The following is a 20,504-nucleotide window of genomic DNA, read 5'->3' as shown; positions in this document are numbered from 1 at the left end:
GACAAAAAACTGTGGTAAAAAAGGTTTAAAGTGTCAATATTGGAACAATTAGTTTAATGATGACTTGTGACTGATGTTAAATCATCATAGATCATGAAATATGGAGAAAAGAGGTTAAAAGCTACAATGATGGGTTAAAATATGCAACATTAGGTGGTAAAAGTGGTGGAAAGGGTTTATAAGTGCTGAACATGTGCACAAAGGAACTGAAGTTTGATTGAGAAGTGTCAAAAATGGGAGTAATGTAGTAAACAAAAGTGATGAAAATAGGTTCAAATGTGGAAAGTTTGGTGTAGTTGCAGAAAAAGGGTAAAAAGAAGCAAAAATTGGGTCAATTTGGTCAAAAACGTTATTAGTTTCTTGAATGCATCTGGAAACCTCCTCCCAGCGTCTCATGACCCCAAGGTTGAGAACCCCTGCGTTAATGTAAAGCGTCCTGTTTACTGGGAAGGTGTGTGTGTGTGTGTGTGTGTGTGTGTGTTGGGGAGGGCGGGGCCTGAGACTGATTGTCTACGACATTCTTAAAGTAAAGGTGTGTGTCGTGGGGAACGGGAGGAGACGGAGAGAAAACCCAACATGCATAAAGTTCTCCGACATCGTCGGTCGCTCACACTGCGATAGCTGCTCCGACGCCTCTTCAAAAACAAAACGTTGACACGACGAGTGTAAATATACAAAAAAAACTGAACAGAAAAAACAAGTAAAGTGTTTCATATATTTATAGATCTATTTATATTAATTTGTACAAGGGGAGAAAGTGGAGCCTTGGTTGTGTTTCTATCTTTTTTTGTTTTTGTTTTTTTAAAAGCGTCGCCGAGACAAATAACTGAAAAAAACCTGGATTTAGAAAATAAGGCAGCACTGACGATTCCCCCACCCCACCCCCACCCCCACCCCACAAAAACAAAAAAACAACTAAAGCTGGTTTCCAAGGAATGAGTCGGGGTTTTTTTGCAGCGGTGTTGGTCGCACCGAGTTAAAAGCTGGAGCGGGAGACTCGGGGATAACTTCGGCGAGGAGGAATGTTCTGAGTGTGGTAACAGTTCATCTGAGGAGGAGGAAGAAGTTTCCAGAAGAGGGTTAGCATAGTATCCGTACAGAACGAGGAGGAAGATGAGGAGAAAGTAACGACGCGCAGGCGGACGGACGAGTTCTTCCAAGAACCTGAGAAAAATCCACGATTTTAACAAATCGCTGAAAACATTCAGGGACGTTTCTGACCTTTCTATCTGCAACTGCTCCGATTTAGCGATTGCGCTAAAAGCTAATCGCAAATCGCTGAAAGCTAATCGCGAATCGCTAAAAACTCAAAGCTAATCGCTAAAAGCTAACCCAATGTTTATATAAAGTGCAAAACGAGATTGTATTTGCAAAAGTCCTGGAATAATCAGATTAATGTGTAAAAAAGCGGTTTGTACAGTAAAACTTGAGGTTATTATTAAAAAGGTTGGTAACCCTGGTAACGAGGGTGCGAATCTCTGCAGAAAATATAATCTATGGATGTATTTAAACACACACACACACACACACACACACACACACACACACACACACACACACACACACACACACACACACACACACCACACACCACACACACAATGTTTGGGTTCATAACTATCCTGTAAACGACCAGAAATCTGCCTTCAGACAAAACCGAGGGAAAACAAACGATAAAGACATCTTTAAAAAATACTAAACATAAATATTTCTAATATTTTTGCTTCAGTGCAGTAAAAAAAAAGGAAAGTGAAAAAAATAATAGTGTTTCGATTTTGACCAAAAAAGGTTTGATTTTAAAATTGAAGCAAATGTTTTTTAATTAAAATGTGTCAAAATTATAACCAATAAATAATAATATTAAAACATAGATTCCCCAATCTTTTACTTTTCCAGAAAAATCTTTTGGGAATTTGGGATTTTATTGAATGTTTCGTATTTCACAATTTTTTTTTTTTAAAAAAAAAAAAAAAAACATGATTTATTATAAATTTCAACAAAATCAATTTTTTTGCATCTCACTTTATTTTCAAAATTATAAAATCTTTTATTGGCCTTTAAACCCTGAAATTATGGTATTTATATAAAGGAAAAACATTTGAGCAAATGCATTATTAAATTAGATTATAAATATTAATATCAATCACTTTGAAATAACTTTTCAAAAATGTGAAGTTAAAACAATTTTAATCATTTTTTAACAATTTTGTTTTGTAAATTAATCAATAAATATGAATAATTTTGCTTCAGTCCAGTGGAAAAAGAAAAGAATATTTTTAGAATGAAAAAGATTTTACATTTTGATTTTCAAATTGAAGTCTATATTTTTTAATTAAAATATTAAAAATGTGTTAACCAATCTTGACAAAATTCACAAATTAATTTACTTTTAGAGAAAATACGTTTTGAGAATTTATGATTTTATTGAATGTTCAGTATTAAAAAATAAACCAATTTATTATTTAACATTTAAGATTTTATTAAACTAAATTTTATTAAAAAAAAAACATTTTGGTCTTTAAAGACTGAATTTATGGTATTTATTTAAAGGGGAAAATGTTTTGCATTATTAGATTATTCAATTAAATTGTCAGTTACTTTGAAATATTTTAAAAAAACTTGTGTGAAGGTTAAAAATTTACCATATTTATTTCCATTTTTTTAAAAAGTAAATTAATCAATAAATATGATTTGTTATTTTTATTCACACACACACATTTATCATGTTTTGCATTTTTTTGTTGTAACTTTTAGTTTATTTAAAATGTATTATCAGATTTATTTCTGTTTTTTTAATAGCAAATAAAATATTTCTGCCATTTTTGGTGGCGTGTTGTCATGGCGACGCTGGCGTGGGAGCTTTGATCATTTGATGGCAACAGCCCAAACAGAGGCTCCGCTCTCCGAATGCGGCTAAACACACACACACACACACACACACACACACACACACACACACACACACACACACACACACACCCGCACACACGCACACACACACACACACACACACACACACACACACACAGAGGTTAAAGTTGAAAAAATATGGCCTTTTTAAATGAACCCGTAGAAAAGCTCAGTGAGTCACATTCAGCAGTCGCTACACACTGTCCCCACAACTCATGAGAACAGTACTAACACACACACACACACGCTCTGTCAGAGAAATAAAAAAAATAGAAAAATCAGAAATCAAATATGAACACGAACACACACTTTCACATTTTTCTTCTATTTACACAAACGTACCTGTTTCTCTGTGTGTGTGTGTGATGAGGTGATGGGTTGTGTGTGTGTGTGTGATGAGGTGATGGGTTGTGTGTGTGTGTGATGAGGTGATGGGTTGTGTGTGTGTGTGTGATGAGGTGATGGGTGTGTGTGTGTGTGTGATGAGTTGTGTGTGTGTGTGTGTGATGAGGTGATGGGTTGTGTGTGTGTGATGAGGTGTGTGTGTGTGTGTGTGTGATGAGTTGTGTGTGAAGAGGTGTGTGTGTGATGAGGTGTGTGTGATGAGTTGTGTGTGCGTGTGTGATGAGGTGTGTGTGTGTGATGAGTTGTGTGTGTGTGTGATGAGGTGTGTGTGTGTGTGATGAGGTGTGTGTGTGTGATAAGGTGATGGGTTGTGTGTGTGTGTGTGTGATGAGGTGATGGGTTGTGTGTGTATGTGTGAGATGAGGTGATGAGTTGTGTGTGTATGTGCGAGATGAGGTGATGGGTGTGTGTGTGATGAGGTGTGTGTGTGATAAGGTGATGGGTTGTGTGTGTGTGTGTGTGTGTGTGTGATGAGGTGATGGGTTGTGTGTGTGTGATGAGGTGTGTGTGTGATAAGGTGATGGGTTGTGTGTGTGTGTGTGTGTGTGGTGATTAGGTGATGGTTGTGTGTGTGTGTGTGTGTGTGTGTGTGATGAGGTGATGGGTTGTGTGTGTGTGTGATGAGGTGTGTGTGTGTGATGAGGTGATGAGTTGTGTGTGTGTGTGTGTGAGATGAGGTGACGGGTGTGTGTGTGTGTGTGTGAGAGATGAGGTGATGGGTGTGTGTGATGAGGTGATGAGTTGTGTGTGTGTGTGTGTGTGATGAGGTGATGAGTTGTGTGTGTGTGTGTGATGAGGTGATGGGTTGTGTGTGTGTGTGTGATGAGGTGATGGGTTGTGTGTGTGTGTGTGTGATGAGGTGATGAGGTGTGTGTGTGTGATGAGGTGTGTGTGTGATGAGGTGATGGGTTGTGTGTGTGTGTGATGAGGTGATGGGTGTGTGTGTGTGTGTGTGTGTGTGTGATGAGGTGATGAGGTGATGGGTTGTGTGTGTGTGTGTGTGATGAGGGTGTGTGTGTGTGTGGTGTGTGTGTGATGGGTTGTGTGTGTGTGTGTGTGTGTGTGTGATGAGGTGATGAGGTGTGTGTGTGTGTTTCCTAAAGTGTATTGAGACCCAAACAGTCGAACAGGAGCGTCTGATTAACTCTTTTATTTCATTTTCTGTTTGTAAACAGTTTTCCTGCATTAATCGTTCAGTGCTGTAACATAAAAAAATGTTATATTAATAGTAACAGTTCTTTTTTAAATGTAAAAATTGTTTTATTTTTTCATTTTTTTTGGTTTAAAACAAAAATTCTATTTACATAACAATGATTTCTAAACTTCTATCCACACATTTTTAATGAAATTATTAGTACTTAATTTTCAATGCAAAAAAATTGCAAGATTTTCCCTATTTTTTTGTCTTAAAGAGTTAAACTCATTAATATATAATATTTTCAAACTATACAAGCACAAAACTAAACATTTTAATCCAAAGTTATTAAAAAAGGCTCCAATCAATCATAACTAATTCCGTCCAATCAGTGGATGATTTAGAGGTGGGGGCGGGACAATTGGAGATTTACAGTTAAAAAACAAGTAAATATTAAAAATTCTAACTTGTATGATGAGGTTTCGTCAGAAGTAATTTGAATTTACATGAATAGTTGTATTTTAATAAAAAATCAAACTCAACAAGTTTTTCCGATCAATCTTTTCTGATTTGTTAATTCTTAATTATTTATTTAATATTAATTTTTGACAAGTGTTATGTTTTCATCTAATATTTGATCTAAATAAAAACTTTTTAAAATAAATTTTGCTGCACTTTATTATATATTTTAAAATACATTTCAATTCCATATTTGCTGATTTATTTACGACAATTCAAATTTGTGTTAATTTTTTAACATCTTTGTTTTGTTGCGTAAACATTTTATGGATGTAGCACATTTTTAAAATAAAATGTAATTAAAAAATATATATATATATATATATATATATATATATATAATTTTAATGCTGATTAATTTGTTTATTGTTCATTTTCAAGGCGCGTTTAAAGTAGAATATTTTTGTTGGCCAGTTAAATAATAATTTCAATTTTGTTTTTTAATTTTTTGTCTATACATTTTAAGTTTTTTGAAAGCTTAAATGAACATTTTGAAGATTCTGTGCCTTTTTAAATTCCCGTCTCACTGTTTGGACACAATACGTGAAGCCACTTTAAAATGAAGCGTTTTTTGGTGGAATGTGGTCCTGGAATAGGATGGTCTGTGTCGGAGTCAGGGGGCGGGAACGGGAAAATCAGTGCTGAGCTTGGAAGAGCGTTTAGAAACGTATGCGTTGGGTTTCTTTTTTGTTTCTTGGAGAATATCTTTCAGAATAAAATCATCCTGACTTTTCCTTTTCCATGTGAGGTTTTACGTTGAAAGCGAGACAAACATCGTCTCAATCACTTTTGCTGTGGAGTTCGGCACCAGCAGGGGGCGTTGGGGGGCATTATCAAACATACATATTTTTATAGAAGGTGTAAAAAACAGTAACTTTTTTAAACATAACTAACCATGTTTGCTTCAGGAATCAGTGTGTGTTGAACAAAATAACGTGAAATGTGTCGAAGCGGTTTGTGTAAACAATGAGGTAAAAAAAACACTGTTCATAATGTGATAAAAGCAGGACATTTGGTTATTTTGAACAAATTTCTTCTCATGAACAACATTTAAGTATCAGATAATGTCAGAATCATTTATTTATCATATTTTTGGGAATTATTATCAGGTATTTACTGGCCCACTGCTATTATCGAACAGATATTTGTTGGCCAATAAATATCGAATAACATCCAGGCCTCGAATAATATCTGTTGACCAAAGTTCTCTCATAAAAATTAGTATAGTATTGTAATAATCGGTGCATAAAGATACAAGGTTCTCTAATGATTCATTAAAAAAATAAAATAATCAATACTGTCCTTTCACGATACACATCGCTGGATTTTTGGACCAAACCTTATTTAAGCTCCATTATATGCATCCGATACTAGCACAATAATGTAGTGTCAATATTGTCTTGACGTCAGGAAATAATAATATTGCCACAATGATGTAATCGTACGTCCCAAACACGCGTAGTTAATGCATTGTTTGGTTGCGGGGCAAAAACAAGCTTTTATTTACACAAAAGATGTCAAATATCATCACTTTGGTGTCATAATTAACTGTATATTGATCCCTCGGGGCAGGAGTGTTTTAGGCGGGAAAACAAACCACTTCAACATGAATGTGCACAAGTTTGCGCCTCCAGTTGTAAATTCGACAAAAAGTATGAAAGGTATCAACAATATCTGAGCAATAAGTGACATAAACTTAAATGACCTTTGATTTTAGATTATTTTGACCAATTTTTTTATCTAATTTGTTAAGATTTTGTGGAACAATTTGAGAAAAATTGCAGGATTTTGGAAAAATGTCAAATTCACAACTGAGTTTTTTGGTAATTTACACAATAATTCATGTTTTTTCTGTCATTTTCACTTTCTCCTGCGGGTCCAAATTGGATGCTCGAAAGGCCGGATTTAGCCCACGGGCCTCGAGTTTGCCACATGTGCATTAGAGCTTATATGTCAAGAGTTGTTGAGTTTGACACCCTTTTAGGGTCAGACTTTAGTATACACTTAAGTTGGTTAGACAATTTCCCTAAACAATAAAATGGGACAGGAACCTTGTGCTTTTATTTTGGAATTAAGAAACACCCAAAATCTCGTGCTTTTACCCCAGAATGAAGAGTTACCAACCTGTGCTGTGAGTGACTGTATGGATCTCTGCGCTAACGAGTCTCAATCCACGCGTCGGATGCGGCTGCGGCGCCTCCGGGGGGTGCGGCGGCCATTTTCCTTTTTTGAGGTATCAGTTAAAAACAAACATGTCCTTCCTGTGAAGATCTCAGAAAGCATCGTACGCACGTTATAATAATAATAATAAAAATAAAATAAAAAAAGAGGCGAGAGCAGGAGGAGGAGGAGGAGCTCAACCACTTCAAAAACTATTTTCACATCTTAGACACCTCCCTCCGCCCGAGCAGGTTAACACACACACCTGGAAGGAGTCGCCCTGGCAGCGCGGTGCGGCTCCTCTCACTGATAAATTACAGGTTCTCTTTAAAGGAAAGCGAGAGGAGAGCGAGTGAGTCTTTGTCCTTCTGTTCTGTACATTAATAATAACAATAATAATAATAATAATAATAATACCCGCCTGCAAACGTGGCAAACAACACTGATAAGAGCATGAGAGAGAGAGAGAGAGAGAGAGAGAGAGAGAGAGAGAGAGAGAGAGAGAGAGAGAGAGAGATTCACAGCTGCTGAGGTTGAGGGTCAAAATGTGACGGACAGACACATAAATAATCATAACAGTTGCTTCTTTAAAAACATAGAAAAATAAAAACCTAAAAACTGAGCAGCATCCGGTCTGCCTCATCCATCCATCCATCCAACCATCTATCCGTCTGACTTCCATCCGTTCGTTCGTCCTGTTCTCGAAACGTCTTCTAATTATGGTGAAGCAGGCGGCGGTGATGATGATGGTGATGATGATGATGATGATGACGAGAGCAGAAGATTTCAAACCAAAAACAAAACCGAGTAGATTGGTGGTAAAGACGAGGAGGCGGAGACAGTCACAGGACCAGCTGTGAGCTCGAGAACCAACAACATTCCCACGTCTCGAGGAAAACGACGCTGCCGTGACCAGGTTAGCGTAAAAAAAAACCCAACAAAAACAAACCATCAAGGTGGAGGAGGCCGGCCCTGATTTTGACAGTGACGAGAACAATGTAGAACCGACAGACGATGAGGTGTTGTTTGTGGGCGGGTCCGGAAGCAGAAGGAGGAGGAGGAGGTCACCGAGGAATGAGCAGCAAGACAACACTGCCTTTGATAGGCTGAGGCAGACAGACAGGTTGTCAGACAGATTAGACAGGCAGCTTCCAACACACCGCGGCTCCTTCGTCACAGCGGAGGAGGAGGAGGAGGAGGAGGAGGAGGAGGAGGAGGAGGAGGAGGAGCTGATGAAGGTCACTCAGTGAGCAACTGCTGCAGGAGGCTCTTCTGCTGGGCTTGGCTGCTCTGCGCTCCCTGAGCTCCAGGAAGCTTCTGCTGAGCCGCGGCGCCGATGGATCCGATGGAGGTCTGGTTCAGGTAGGGGTCGCCTCCCACCAGGTTGACCGTGCACTGGACGTCTGCAAACACCTGAACCTGCTGCACCTGAAACACGGAGCATTTATTTCACAGTCAGACACGGACACGATGAGATAGAAGAACATGCAGCATATTGACAGAAACGGCAGCGATAGAGCCACACAGACCCTATAATAACATAGGGTCTACGTTTCTGTGTTAGATTAATAATTGTTGGATTAATAAATGGTTGGATGAATAAGCTGTTAGATTAATATTTGGTTGGATAAACAAATGAATGAATGAATAAATGATGGATGAATAACTGGTTGGATGACTTAATAAACACATGCAGTAGGATGTGTCCATTCATTAGTCACGTGATTTCCCATCATGCATCAGTGCTTTCTGACTCTCATTCAGTAAAAATTATGCTAACTCTGTTAGCCTGTCAATGTAATTTCCCAATATGGGTTAGCATTAAGATAGCTGAGGTGTTTACCCCTCAGTTTTCCACATAAACGTTGGTCACGTGACTGACAGTCAGCAGTGTGCGTCACCAGTTTACGTCTGTAACCATGACGATTTATGGACACTGAGCAAACATGTGGTTACTCTGTGTTTCAGAGTCTTACAGATGAAGATGAAAATGATGATAATCATTCATTCACACTCTTTGCTTGGTGGGAAGCCTCCAGGCGCAAGGGGGACTCGCCCGGGCTGCTTGCAGCCTTGGTGCAAAACGGGGGGCAATGTGGGGTCAAACCGTGAGGAGAAATGCCCAGCAAGCCACAACAGAGGGGGAAGGAGCCAGCCGACCCGGACCCCTCTTTAAAAACCTTTCAAGGCGAGGGGGTCCGCACTGGTGCCACTTTGGGGCAAGGCAGGCAACTGCCCTGAGGAGGGTTGGTCTGCGGACCATCCATCCTCACCCCGGGCCGAGGAACTGGAGAGGTATTGGAGAAGAAAGGCTGAGAGAGAGGAGGGAGAGAAGACATGAGGGGAGGAGAAACAGGAGGAGTGAAGGAGGGGTGAGAGGATTGTGACTGAGGGAGTGAGAGAAGGTGGTCAGAGGAAAGAAAGAGAGATTGTAACATAGAATGTGCAGCGTTTGACTTTGAGGGAGCAGAACAGGAGAAGGTTGAGGAGGGTGAATGAGAAGATTGTGATGAATTGTGGGAGATTGTGTTGCTGAGTGAGATAAGTGTGGATGATGACGGGGTGCTGTGGTTGGGAGACGATGAGGAGAGAGTGGCTGTTGTGCACTCAAAGAAGTCAGCGGTGGTATGGCGTGGAGAGGCGATGGCTGGAGTTGTGGGTGAGTGAGGGGCAACAGAGATGGCTTGAGGAGAGGTGCTTAGAGATTTGAGGTTGAGGTCAGCCTGTGTGGGGTATGGATGTGGATAGTATGAAGTGGTACAGAAGGGCAATGGAAAGTCAGGTTGCGATTGGTGGAAATGAAAAGCTCATAATTGGAGGTGATTTTAATGCAAATGTTGGAAGAGGATACGAAAGAGAGGGAGTGAATGGGAAGTATGGGATAGGCAGAACAAATGAGCCTATAAGAGATTTGGTAGACTGGTGCGGAGAGCATGACTTAATGAATGTGAAATGTTACATGAGACATAAGAGGATGTGGTTCAATGTGATGTATGGAAGATGGTATGAGTTAGATGTTTTATTATGAGAAGGAGAGACAGACACAGGATGGTGCAAAAAATGAAAACGGATGAAGAGGATGTGTTGTTGGACCACAAACCAAATGACTGTGACGGTGAATGGGAGGAGATGCCAAAGATCAGATGGGAGTTGTTGAAAGAGCATGAGGAGAGAACTGATGGAAGAGGAGATAATACGAGGAGATGGAAGACAGGAATGGGAAGTACTTTACAAGGTGATGACGAAGACAGTGAAAGAAGTGTGTGGAGTACATGAAAAGGGGGTACAAAACCCATGGACGATTGAACATGAAGAGGAGTTGAATGTGATGAATGAGAGAATAAGAGTGGCGGTGAGAAAGAGGAATGAGTGGGTACAACTGGTGGGTAACAGAAGAGATAGACAAGTGATGGAGAGTCTGCAGGGTAAGGTGGCGGAAGTGAGAGAGGAAGTGAAGGCGGCGAGGAAACAGCTGAATAAGTGCTTGAGGAGGTTGGAGGAAGAATGGTGAAGAGAAGATCAGAGAGTGTCAGGAAGTGAGTGAGACTGACAGGGTGGGAGAGATGTATAAGTGCTTGAGAAAGATTGGAAGTAAAGGATGTAAGACGAATGTAACAGTGAATGAATATAAAGAGCATTTCCAAAGGGTGACGAGTGAGAGGTATGAGGAGGTAAGAAGTGGTGAATGGAGCGACAGATCTGCCCGAGGATGAAAGAGTGAAAAAGGAGAATAAGATGCTGAACGACACACCTGAAGGGAGGAGGTTGAGGAGGTAATGAACGAGAATCGGTGACAATAGAGTGAGAAATGGATGTATTAGGATGGCACATGAGGAAGTGAAAGAGAGGATGATACAGATGGTGAGAGAGAGGTTTGAGAAGAGAGAGGACAGATGGGATGAATCTTTGAAAGTGGGGGTTGATGGAGACAGGAATGATAGAACAACTATAGGGGTGTGTCTGTTGAGTATGGGAAGCAGGATTTTAGCGAGAGTGATAGCAAAGAGGGTGGCATGGTGGGCGGAACATCTGGGTTTGTTGGATGAGGACCAAGTGGGGTTCAGGAAGGGTAGGTCGACGTCAATGTGGTGCAAATGGTGGTACGAATGCAGGAGGATGTGGAGGACTACAAGAAATGGAGGGAAGGATGAGAAAATGGAGGAATGAATGATGATGAATGACTAGTTGCTAGATTTGAGAAAAGCAGATCTGAGAGTGAGTAAGCCTGGTCTGTGGAGGTTGTTGGAAAGGTATGGAATGAATGGGAGGTGTCTGGAAATGATCATGGATTTACACGAGACGACTGACTAAAGGGTGAAAGGGAAGGGAGGTTTGAGTGAGAGTTGGTTGCCTGCGAGGGGGTTGAGAGAGGGGTGCTCCACATCACCCATACTGTTTCATGTTAATCACCAGGCGGAGGAAGAGATGAGGACAGTGGGAGGTGAGGTGGGGGTCCGTTTGTGGGAGCGAGTGTGTGGGAGAAAGGTAGTTCGGAAGCGGTGAGTGTGAAGGTGTCTCTGGCTCTGTATGCGGATGACACCACTATTGTGGGTTTGAAAGGAGAGATGGATGAAGGCGTGAGAGTGGTGAAGAGTGTGATGAATAAATGGGAAGAGAGAAATAATGATGATAAGGAGGAGGTGCTTGAGTTTGGTACGGATGAGGGGGGAGAGATCAGAATATTAGGACGTTGGGTGAGTTTGGAGGTGGATGTGAGAAACAGGATTAGATGAGCAGGTGGTTTGTGGTGGAGAGTGAAAGGATGGTTGAAAGGGTCGAGAGTGTGAGTGTGGTATGTGAGAGACATGTTGCAGAGATGCATAGTGCTACAGGTATGTATGGAATAACAGGAAGGGTGAGCCGTAGAGACAAATGCAGGCGAGAGCAGTGAACATGTGGGATGTAAGAAAGCGACTAGGAGTGAAGTCTATAAGGTAGGGGTGGTGAAAAAAGTCGATTCACATAAGAATCGCGATTCTAAACATCCACGATTCTGAATTGATTCATAAACTTCAAAAATCGATTGAAAAAAAAAATAATTTTTTTTATAGGTCTTAAAAAGTATTAAACTGTCTTAAATTTAGATAAGATACTGTAGGTCTTAAATGTGCTTTACTGACTGTGACTGTACAATGTTATTTTTGAAATATCAACGAAAACACGTTACATTGTTGTGTATTTTGAAATGAGCACCTTTTATGAGAAAGAAAAAAACAGCCAGCTTAAGCTTTTATTTATGCAATTTTATTTATGAGCATAAGTTTTTTTTTGTATACCTTGAACTTAAACTTGTAGTCACTGAGAGTTGAGACTTACGTGTGGAAGAAAGGGGCAGCTGGCCTAAACTTTATTTTATTTATGCAAGTTATTTCTTGTACAGTAAGTAAGTTTTTATTTATTTAACATGAATAAATGTTACCTTTTGTCTAAAGTTTGCCTTTGTGTGAGTACATCATTGGAATCACTTTATTTAATTATGTTATACAAACATAATTTGCCTCAACACACTATGCATTGTATCAATTTTTGAATCGAGAATCGTTTAAATGACGAATCAATTTTGAATCAAATCGTGAGACACCTAAAGATTCACATCCCTATTATAAGGTGGAAGATTGTCCAGTAACCGAAGGGTTGTGGGTTCAAATCCCGCTCTGATTCTAATTCAGTCATGTTGGTGGTGGTCAGAGGGGCCGTAGGCGCCACGCCTCTGTCAGTCTGCCCTAGGGCAGCTGTGGCTACATTGTAGCTTACCACCACCGGTATGACTGTGTGAGTGACTGGTGTGAATGAATAATAGTTTCTGTAAAGCGCTTTGAGTCTCCTCAAAGAAAGCGCTATATAAATCCAAGCCATTATTATTATTATACTAAGTTGAAGGATGTGAGAAGAAAAAGGGGCAAAAGAAGATAATGGTGCTGTATTGGATGAGAATGATGAATGAGGCGGGGTTTGATTGGAGCGGTTGTGCTGACAGGGAGAAATGGAAGGGTATGGTGGGGGAAAGAATAGAGCATTTGTGCAAATGGGAGTGCCAGAAAGGACATGAGTATGTGTGGGGTGACAATGAACTTAGAATGGAAGGAATGAGTATGAGACTGATTCATGAACAGACATGTACGGGGGGTGAGAGGGCGGTGGATGGGAGGAGACAGTGTGGAAGGTGTTTTGTGTATATAACGTATGGAAATTATGCAAGACTTAGAAGAAGATGCAGAGTAAATGGCCATCGGGTGGGTGGGTGGAGAAGTGAAAGCGTTGGTGAGAGCAGTTGGTGGAAGGAGAGCGAGAGGGAGGACGGGGGGCGGGCAAGTCCCTGACGGGGACCGACAGATCAAAATGGAAAATTGATTCATTCACACACAAACAAACCTGCTGCTCGTTGCACACCGAGCCCACGTTGCTCACGTTGCCGTTGCCCAATCCCACCGGTTGCCCCCCCATGGGGGGTAACGAGGCAACACTCCCTGAGCCCCCGGCCATGGACACGGTGATGCTCATGTTGTTGTACACCCCCTGCTGGCCGAAGGCCTGCGCTGCACTCTGACTGGACTGGCTGAACAAGCTGTGGCACAACAGACAAAAACAAACATACAAACACATAAACAAACAGACAGACAGACAGACAGACAAACAAATATACAAACAAACAAACAAACAAACAGACAAACACACAGAGAAAGCATCATTAAACAGAGAAGATTTAGTTTGTGCTTTAAAGACTCTCTGATTGTTTCCATAGAAACAGATAAATAGGATCACATGATCTCACCCGCCCATGCTGCTCTGCTGCCAGCTCTTCATGTCAGGTGACTGGTAGCCTGGGGGCGGGGCCTGCTGCAGCAGAGGACTCTGGGACGTGGAGTTCTGAGGTGACAACAGCGGGCTGGTGGGGCTCATCTCAGCAGGGAACGCTGCGTCTGATTGGACGACAGCTGTCGGAGAGAGGAGAAAAAAACTGTCAGAGAAAACCAATGCACGAACGCACATTGGATGAATCCATCTCAATGAAATTAATTTAATTAAATATACTCTGTGTGTGTGTGTTTTCCCGTTAGAATAAGTGAAGCCGTGCGTTATAAACCATTTGTTTGTTTGTTTGTTTGTGTGGGGGCTGAACCCACCTGATCCTCCAAACTGCTGGAACAGGCCCTGCTGCAGGGCGGGGCTGACGGTGCTGTTGAACAGGGTGGGGCTGCCCAGCGGGAGGCGGAGGGAAAGCTTCCCGTCCAGGGGACTTCCTGTGGGGGGGCTAAAGTGACCCGGTGAGGTAGGGGGGGTTCCCGTCATGGGGCTGTACCCTGCTGGGAGGCTGAACTGCTGCTGCTGAGGGGGCGGCGTCTGAGCAGCGTTAGGGAGGCGAGGGGCCGCCCCCACGGGTCCGGCCGCCACTCCCGTGGGGGGGGCGGCCATGTTCTGCCTCATCATCATCACCTTCTGCTGGAACAGCTGCCTCTGCCGGTGCTGGATGCTGTAGAGCTCACGCTGACGCTGGGCCAACATCTGGGCGTTGAGCGGAGGCTGGACGCACAGGAAGTAGTAGAGTAACTACACAAACCACATCCATGTTTGGTTTTCACAATAAAAGCCCCTGCAACCAAAAAGTGTCCTTTCCATTGGCTACACCGCATCTTGAATATTTGGATAAATATTTGGTTGGATGAATAAATGGTTGGATGAATATAAAAAGTTAGATGAATAAAGAGTTGGATAATTACATTTAAAACATTAAAAAAATGGATGAATGAATAAATGATGGATGAATAACTTATTGAATGAATAAAGGGTTGGATGAATAAACAAATTCATATTTTTGGATGAATAAATAAATTAATTTTTGCTGGATGAATAAATAAATTAATATTTGTTGGATGAATGAATGAATGAATGAATACATGATTGATGAATAAATAGTTGAATGATTAGTTAGGTAAATATTTGGTTGGATGAATAAATAATTGGAGGAATATTTTGCTAGATGAATAAAGGGTTGGATGAATAAATAAAATATTATTTGTTGGATGAATAAATGAATGAATGAATAGATGATTGATGAATAAATGGTTGGATGACTAAATAGTTTAATATTTGGTTGGATGAATAAATAACAAGTTGAATGAATAACTAGTTGGATGAATAAATAGGTGAATATTTGGTGGTTGGATGAATATTTGGTTAAACTCTTATTATTAAATCTATACATTAAATTATTATGTAAATTATGTGAGTGCTAAAAGACGACTATTGTTGTAATCAGTGCTTCATAAATAAACTTGATATGAATTTGATCATTATTAAATTATTTTTATTTTTATTAATTAAACAACACACAATTTTATGTTTTTCTATTTTTTTGAAAAAAAAAGGGAAAAAAATTAAAAATTAAATGAAAAAAGAAAAGAAAAAATACAATTTTAAACGACTGTATCCTATACTTTAACTTTCTCAAATAAAAATGTAGTTGAAATAAAATGCAGTATAAAAATATCTTGGCTACTCCATATCTTTACCACAGCATAACAACCATGATCAAAAACTAATTCTAGAAGAAACAATGTCTTTGGGGGTCACCAGAAATGTGTGATATCAGAATGGGGTCACGATCCAAAAAAGGTTGGAAACCATTGATTTAAAGAAGTTGATATTGATTCTTAATGATAACGGAATAAAACAGATTCGTTCTGACTCACCTGTGAGGGCATCTGAGGTTGTTGGACCGTCTGACGAATCCCGAGGTTTACGTGCTGAGCTCCTCCTGGGAACGAGCCCACGGCTGCCAAACGCGTCTGAACACACACACACACACACACACACACACACACACACACACACACACACACACACACACACACACACACACACACACACACACACACACACACACACAGAGGAGGGGCTTAAAGCAGGTGGACAGGTGATGAAAGACCTAATAAAGAGAAACTAGATGAGATTAATAGGAGGAGTTTAATCAGAGCGCCGATAGAGGAGGGGCGGAGCCTATTAATCAATAGTGGATGACATTATTATCATGTCATACACAATCACAGTCTGAGTCCAGCTCATGGTTTATCTGAGAGGTTTGTCTGTTCTCCTCATTCCTGTGACCGTGCATGTGTCGGACAGATGGATGGATGGAGGTGCATAAAAATACATATATATGAATTGTTGGATGAATAGTCAGTTGTATCAATTGTAAGTTGGATGAATATTTATTTAGATAAATATTTGGTTGGATGTATAAATGGTTTTATTAATAAATGTTGGATAATTAAATAGATGGATGCATATTTATTTAAATAAATAAATGGATGAAAAACTGGTTGAATGGATAAATGATTGGATAAATAAATAGGTGAATATTTGGTTGGATGAAAAATTGGTTAGATAAAATTGGGATTAATGAATAAATGGTTGGATGAACAAGTGGTTGGATGAATTAACATTCCCTTGGACAGGAAACACCACATTAGCTCCTCCCTCCATCAGGCTCCGCCCTTACCTGCTGCGGGCCCTGCAGTCTCTGCTGCAGCTGTAGTCGCAGCTGATTGGGTGGCAGCCTGACCAGAGGTCCTGCCCCCTGAGGTCGGGCGACGCCGCTCGCCCCGGTGGGAAACGTGGCCCTCGGAGCGCCGAAGCCGAGAGGCTGTTGCAGGGGGGCCACCTCAGGGGGGAAGTGGGTGGGGCTAAACTGGGAGGAGAAGCTGAGCAGTTTAGGGTCGAAGGGGGGGGGCTGCTGGGGGGGGAAAGTCTGAGGAAGAACATCAAAGCATCCGCCCTGAGGAGGACAGGAAGTACACACGGTGAGACTAAACCAGTGTGTGTGTGTGTGTGTGTGTGTATGTGTCAGGGTTGGGGTCAAATACATATTTCAGTTACAATTACATTTTCAATTACCCATCTTCAATTACAATTCAATTACGATTACAGTGACCAGCATTTTTTTTCCAATTACAATTAAATTACAACTAGTTTTCATCCTCAGAAAGTCAATTACAATTACGCCCTCAATTACAAAATTTCAAATACATGTAATCACAATGACTGAGCCTGAAATAAATGAGCTAATAAAAGTTAACCTTCCTCTTGTGTTAGCTTTCTGTTAGCATCTCTAATGATAACTGGTCCTAAATCAGCTGTAAAATACACTAAAAACACATATCTATCATCGTATTTATTTCCCATCTATTGATTACCTTGTTAGGCTTCATAATCAATTAAAATATAGGTTTAATATTTTTGGTGTGGGAATCTGAGCTTTTTTTGTCAGTATACCATTATATTTTGTTTTAAATGGTAAAATGTGGTAAAGCTTGATATAAAAGGTATTTTAATAATTGTTAACTACATATGTGTACAACTGTACATAGAACATGGTTCACCAGTTTTGTGTTAAATTATCATTTTTTATAGAATTTTCATGGCAAACACAATTACAAAATCAATTATCAAAATGCAATTACAATTTAATTACGATTACGACAGCAACAGATTTTTAAAGTTACAATTATATCTATGCCATAATTGCAATGATCAATTATGCAGTTACAATTATAATTTACCCCAACCCTGGTGTGTGTGCGTGTGCGCCCCCACCTGCACCAGTTTGTCGATGCCCAGCGCCTTGTCCAGCTCAGCCAGTTCACTCTCATCCGTCCCACTGAGGAACGTCACCAGCTGCTCCAGCAGAGCCTTCTCATCGTTACGGGCCTCGGGCGTGGTCGGAGGGCCCAGCACGTCATCCAACGAGCAGGGAACGCACTGCCTGCTCAGGACACACACACACACACACACGCACACACACACACGCACGCACACACACACACACGGATCAATTAGCATCTAAGAACAATTCTGACTTCAGGTCTGAACCAAGTGATGCGATTTGTGGAAAAAAGGAGATTAAAAAAGCATGGCTAAAAAAACAAAAGTAGGACGACGTATTAGGGCCACATTAAGAAAAAAAATTATCTGGGCACTACGAAATTAGTCTTAATATTTTTGAGAATAAAGTTGTAATTTTATGAGAATAAAGTTGTACATTAACAAAATTGTAATTTTATAAGATTAAAATCATTACATTTCAAGATTAAAGTCACAATTTTATGAGATTAAAATCATATTACCGTATTTCAAGATAAAAGTCGTAATATTTTGAAAATAAAATGTAAATTCAAACAGGATGTTGTGTGTGTTGTGGTCACTCGTGTGTTATGGAAAATGTGGAACATTTCACACATGGTGAAATACTATCATCACCACTGTTATCACTTTAAGGACTTTAACGACTCTTTGCAGATGTTTGTGTTTGTTCCAAAGAACCAGAGTGATTTGGAACAAATAGCCTCTTTTATTGTGGAGGAGGAAGTGAATGGAAGTGGGTGACTTCAGGGTTATCGCTGTTTTTTAAGATACAACTTTATTCTCATAAAATTAAGGCTATTCTCAAAATATTACTAATTTAATGCAATAAAATTATGACTTTAATCTAATAAAATAACGACTTTAATCTTACATTGCTCAAATTTCTTTTGATTTTAATGTGGCCCGAATACGCCGTCGTACAAAACCAAACTAAACTACATTTATTTCTCTGAAAAGTACAGAAAACATTTGTTTTTTTCCAGTGAACTTAATCCTTTTCTACTTTATCTCTTACGCGACAGCGAGTCAGTGTGAGCTCCTTATTCTGCTCTGAGGTTGGTTGGTTACAGCTGTGTATGTGTGCTGAACGAACGGCGTGATCATAGTTCAAATGTCTCTGTCTTTATCCTGACTCTTTATTCTAACTCTATATCCTGACTCTTTATCCTGACTCGTTTGTCTTTATCTTGACTCTTTGTCCTGACTCTTTGTCCTGACTCTTTGTCCTGACTCTTTATTCTGACTCTTTGTCCTGACTCTTTATTCTGACTCTTTATCTTGACTCGTTTGTTTTTCTCTTGACTCGTTTGTTTTTATCTTGACTCATTTGTTTTTAACCTGACTCTTTATCCTGACTCGTTTGGTGATAAATGCTGAACTTTGATCACATGGAGTGAGTTGGTGTTACGGTTTGACTAGTGAACGAGTTATCACGTGAAAGCTTTCTGACGATTATAACGACAACACAACAGTGAAAATGAAGTGTGTGTTTTTGTCGTCCTGCTGATACTCACTCCTGTGGTGACGCGAGGGGGGCCTGCAGGGCCGTCCCTAAACCATCGAAGGACAGGCTGTCAGACAGAGGCTGGAACGGAGAGTCTCCCACATCCAACTTAGTCACACCTGGAGAAGAAGAAGAGTCACACAAAGACTTATAGACACTTTGTTGGTTTGTTTGTTAGTGTACGGGGGTGGGGGGGTGGGGTTACCAGTGCTGGAGCTGAAAGGGTTAATGGCATCGCCCTCTGGGAAGGGGCTGCTGTCTCTGGGGGTGTGGAAGGGCTCCCCCTGGCCCTGCTGCTGACTGGGCGTGGGGGGGTTACAGAAATCAAAGGAGGACTGACTGTGGAGGCTGGAGCCAGAGGGGGGGCCACTGTCACTGAGGCCTGCAGCACAGAAACAACACAACTAAACACACACAATACAACTAAACATACACAATACAACTAAACACACACAATACAACTAAACACACACAATACAACTAAACATACACAATACAACTAATGAAACAACACACCTAAACAAACAACACACCAGAGGGTTGTATTCCATAAAGCAAGTTATGAGTATCTCATCACTAAACATGAGGTATGTTCTTCTCTGAGTATGTTACCATGGCAACACTGTCCGTGAACTAAACCTGGTCGCTGGCAGGTTTTATCAAAGAAACCCTGGGTTTCTACCTGGCTCCGCCCACCTGAACACCATTTCTCTTCTTTTTTTTGTACTTTTTACTTCAACTTGACACTTTTCTCTGACACACATTAGTAACATCACACACCACAGACATGCTCACATCATTACTAATGTTGTGCTGCTTTACATTTGGTTTTTGCAAACAGTAGATTTCTTTATAACATCATTAAGTTATAGACACTGAGAGGTTGATCTGCATTAAAACATCTACTGACGTCTGTAGTAAAGTTCTCTGAATACTGGTCTTGGGTTCGATTCCAGGCTCAGTCATCCTTTTTATGACTTTTTTTTGGACATTGAGATGACTCTGGTGACTACATTACATTAAAAATGGATATAAATGTGACATCTGTCTTTATAGCCACTGTAGTGGGAAGGCTGTATGCTTTCCTAACTAATGGGGCCAAAGAAAGTGGAATACTCCTTGAACACACCTTTTACATTCTAATTATATTTTGAGTGAACTCATCCTTTAGAAACAAATCACGGGTGATTTAAAAGACTAAAGCAGCTGAAGTGGCATTCTTAATGAACG

The 20,504-nt window shown here is 40.4% G+C and overlaps 1 protein-coding gene across 4 annotated transcripts in view; it reads right to left on the bottom strand.

Moving 5' to 3' along the window:
- Window positions 1-4,382: 4,382 nt before the first annotated feature.
- The window catches only part of ncoa1 (nuclear receptor coactivator 1), a 67,818-nt gene continuing 51,696 nt past the window's right edge, over window positions 4,383-20,504 (bottom strand). For 2 of the 4 annotated variants that reach the window (XM_028440543.1, XM_028440545.1), the window contains 9 exons: window positions 19,480-19,656; window positions 19,285-19,393; window positions 17,723-17,891; window positions 16,629-16,904; window positions 15,820-15,915; window positions 14,254-14,650; window positions 13,902-14,064; window positions 13,502-13,694; window positions 4,383-8,557 (listed from right to left, as the gene is read on the bottom strand). In XM_028440543.1, coding sequence (XP_028296344.1) covers window positions 8,369-8,557; window positions 13,502-13,694; window positions 13,902-14,064; window positions 14,254-14,650; window positions 15,820-15,915; window positions 16,629-16,904; window positions 17,723-17,891; window positions 19,285-19,393; window positions 19,480-19,656 — 1,769 coding nt within the window. In that variant the 3' untranslated portion in view covers window positions 4,383-8,368. Of the gene's footprint in view, window positions 8,558-8,972; window positions 9,442-13,501; window positions 13,695-13,901; window positions 14,065-14,253; window positions 14,651-15,819; window positions 15,916-16,628; window positions 16,905-17,722; window positions 17,892-19,284; window positions 19,394-19,479; window positions 19,657-20,504 lie in introns of all 4 variants that reach the window. The other 2 variants (XR_003672996.1, XM_028440544.1) reach the window with 2 other exon arrangements.

Source organism: Gouania willdenowi (genome assembly GCF_900634775.1).
Source record: "Gouania willdenowi chromosome 24 unlocalized genomic scaffold, fGouWil2.1 scaffold_320_arrow_ctg1, whole genome shotgun sequence".
Taxonomy (NCBI): domain Eukaryota; kingdom Metazoa; phylum Chordata; class Actinopteri; order Blenniiformes; family Gobiesocidae; genus Gouania; species Gouania willdenowi.
Note: the sequence above shows the minus strand (reverse complement) of the source record. Positions and strands in the feature narration are given on the sequence as shown.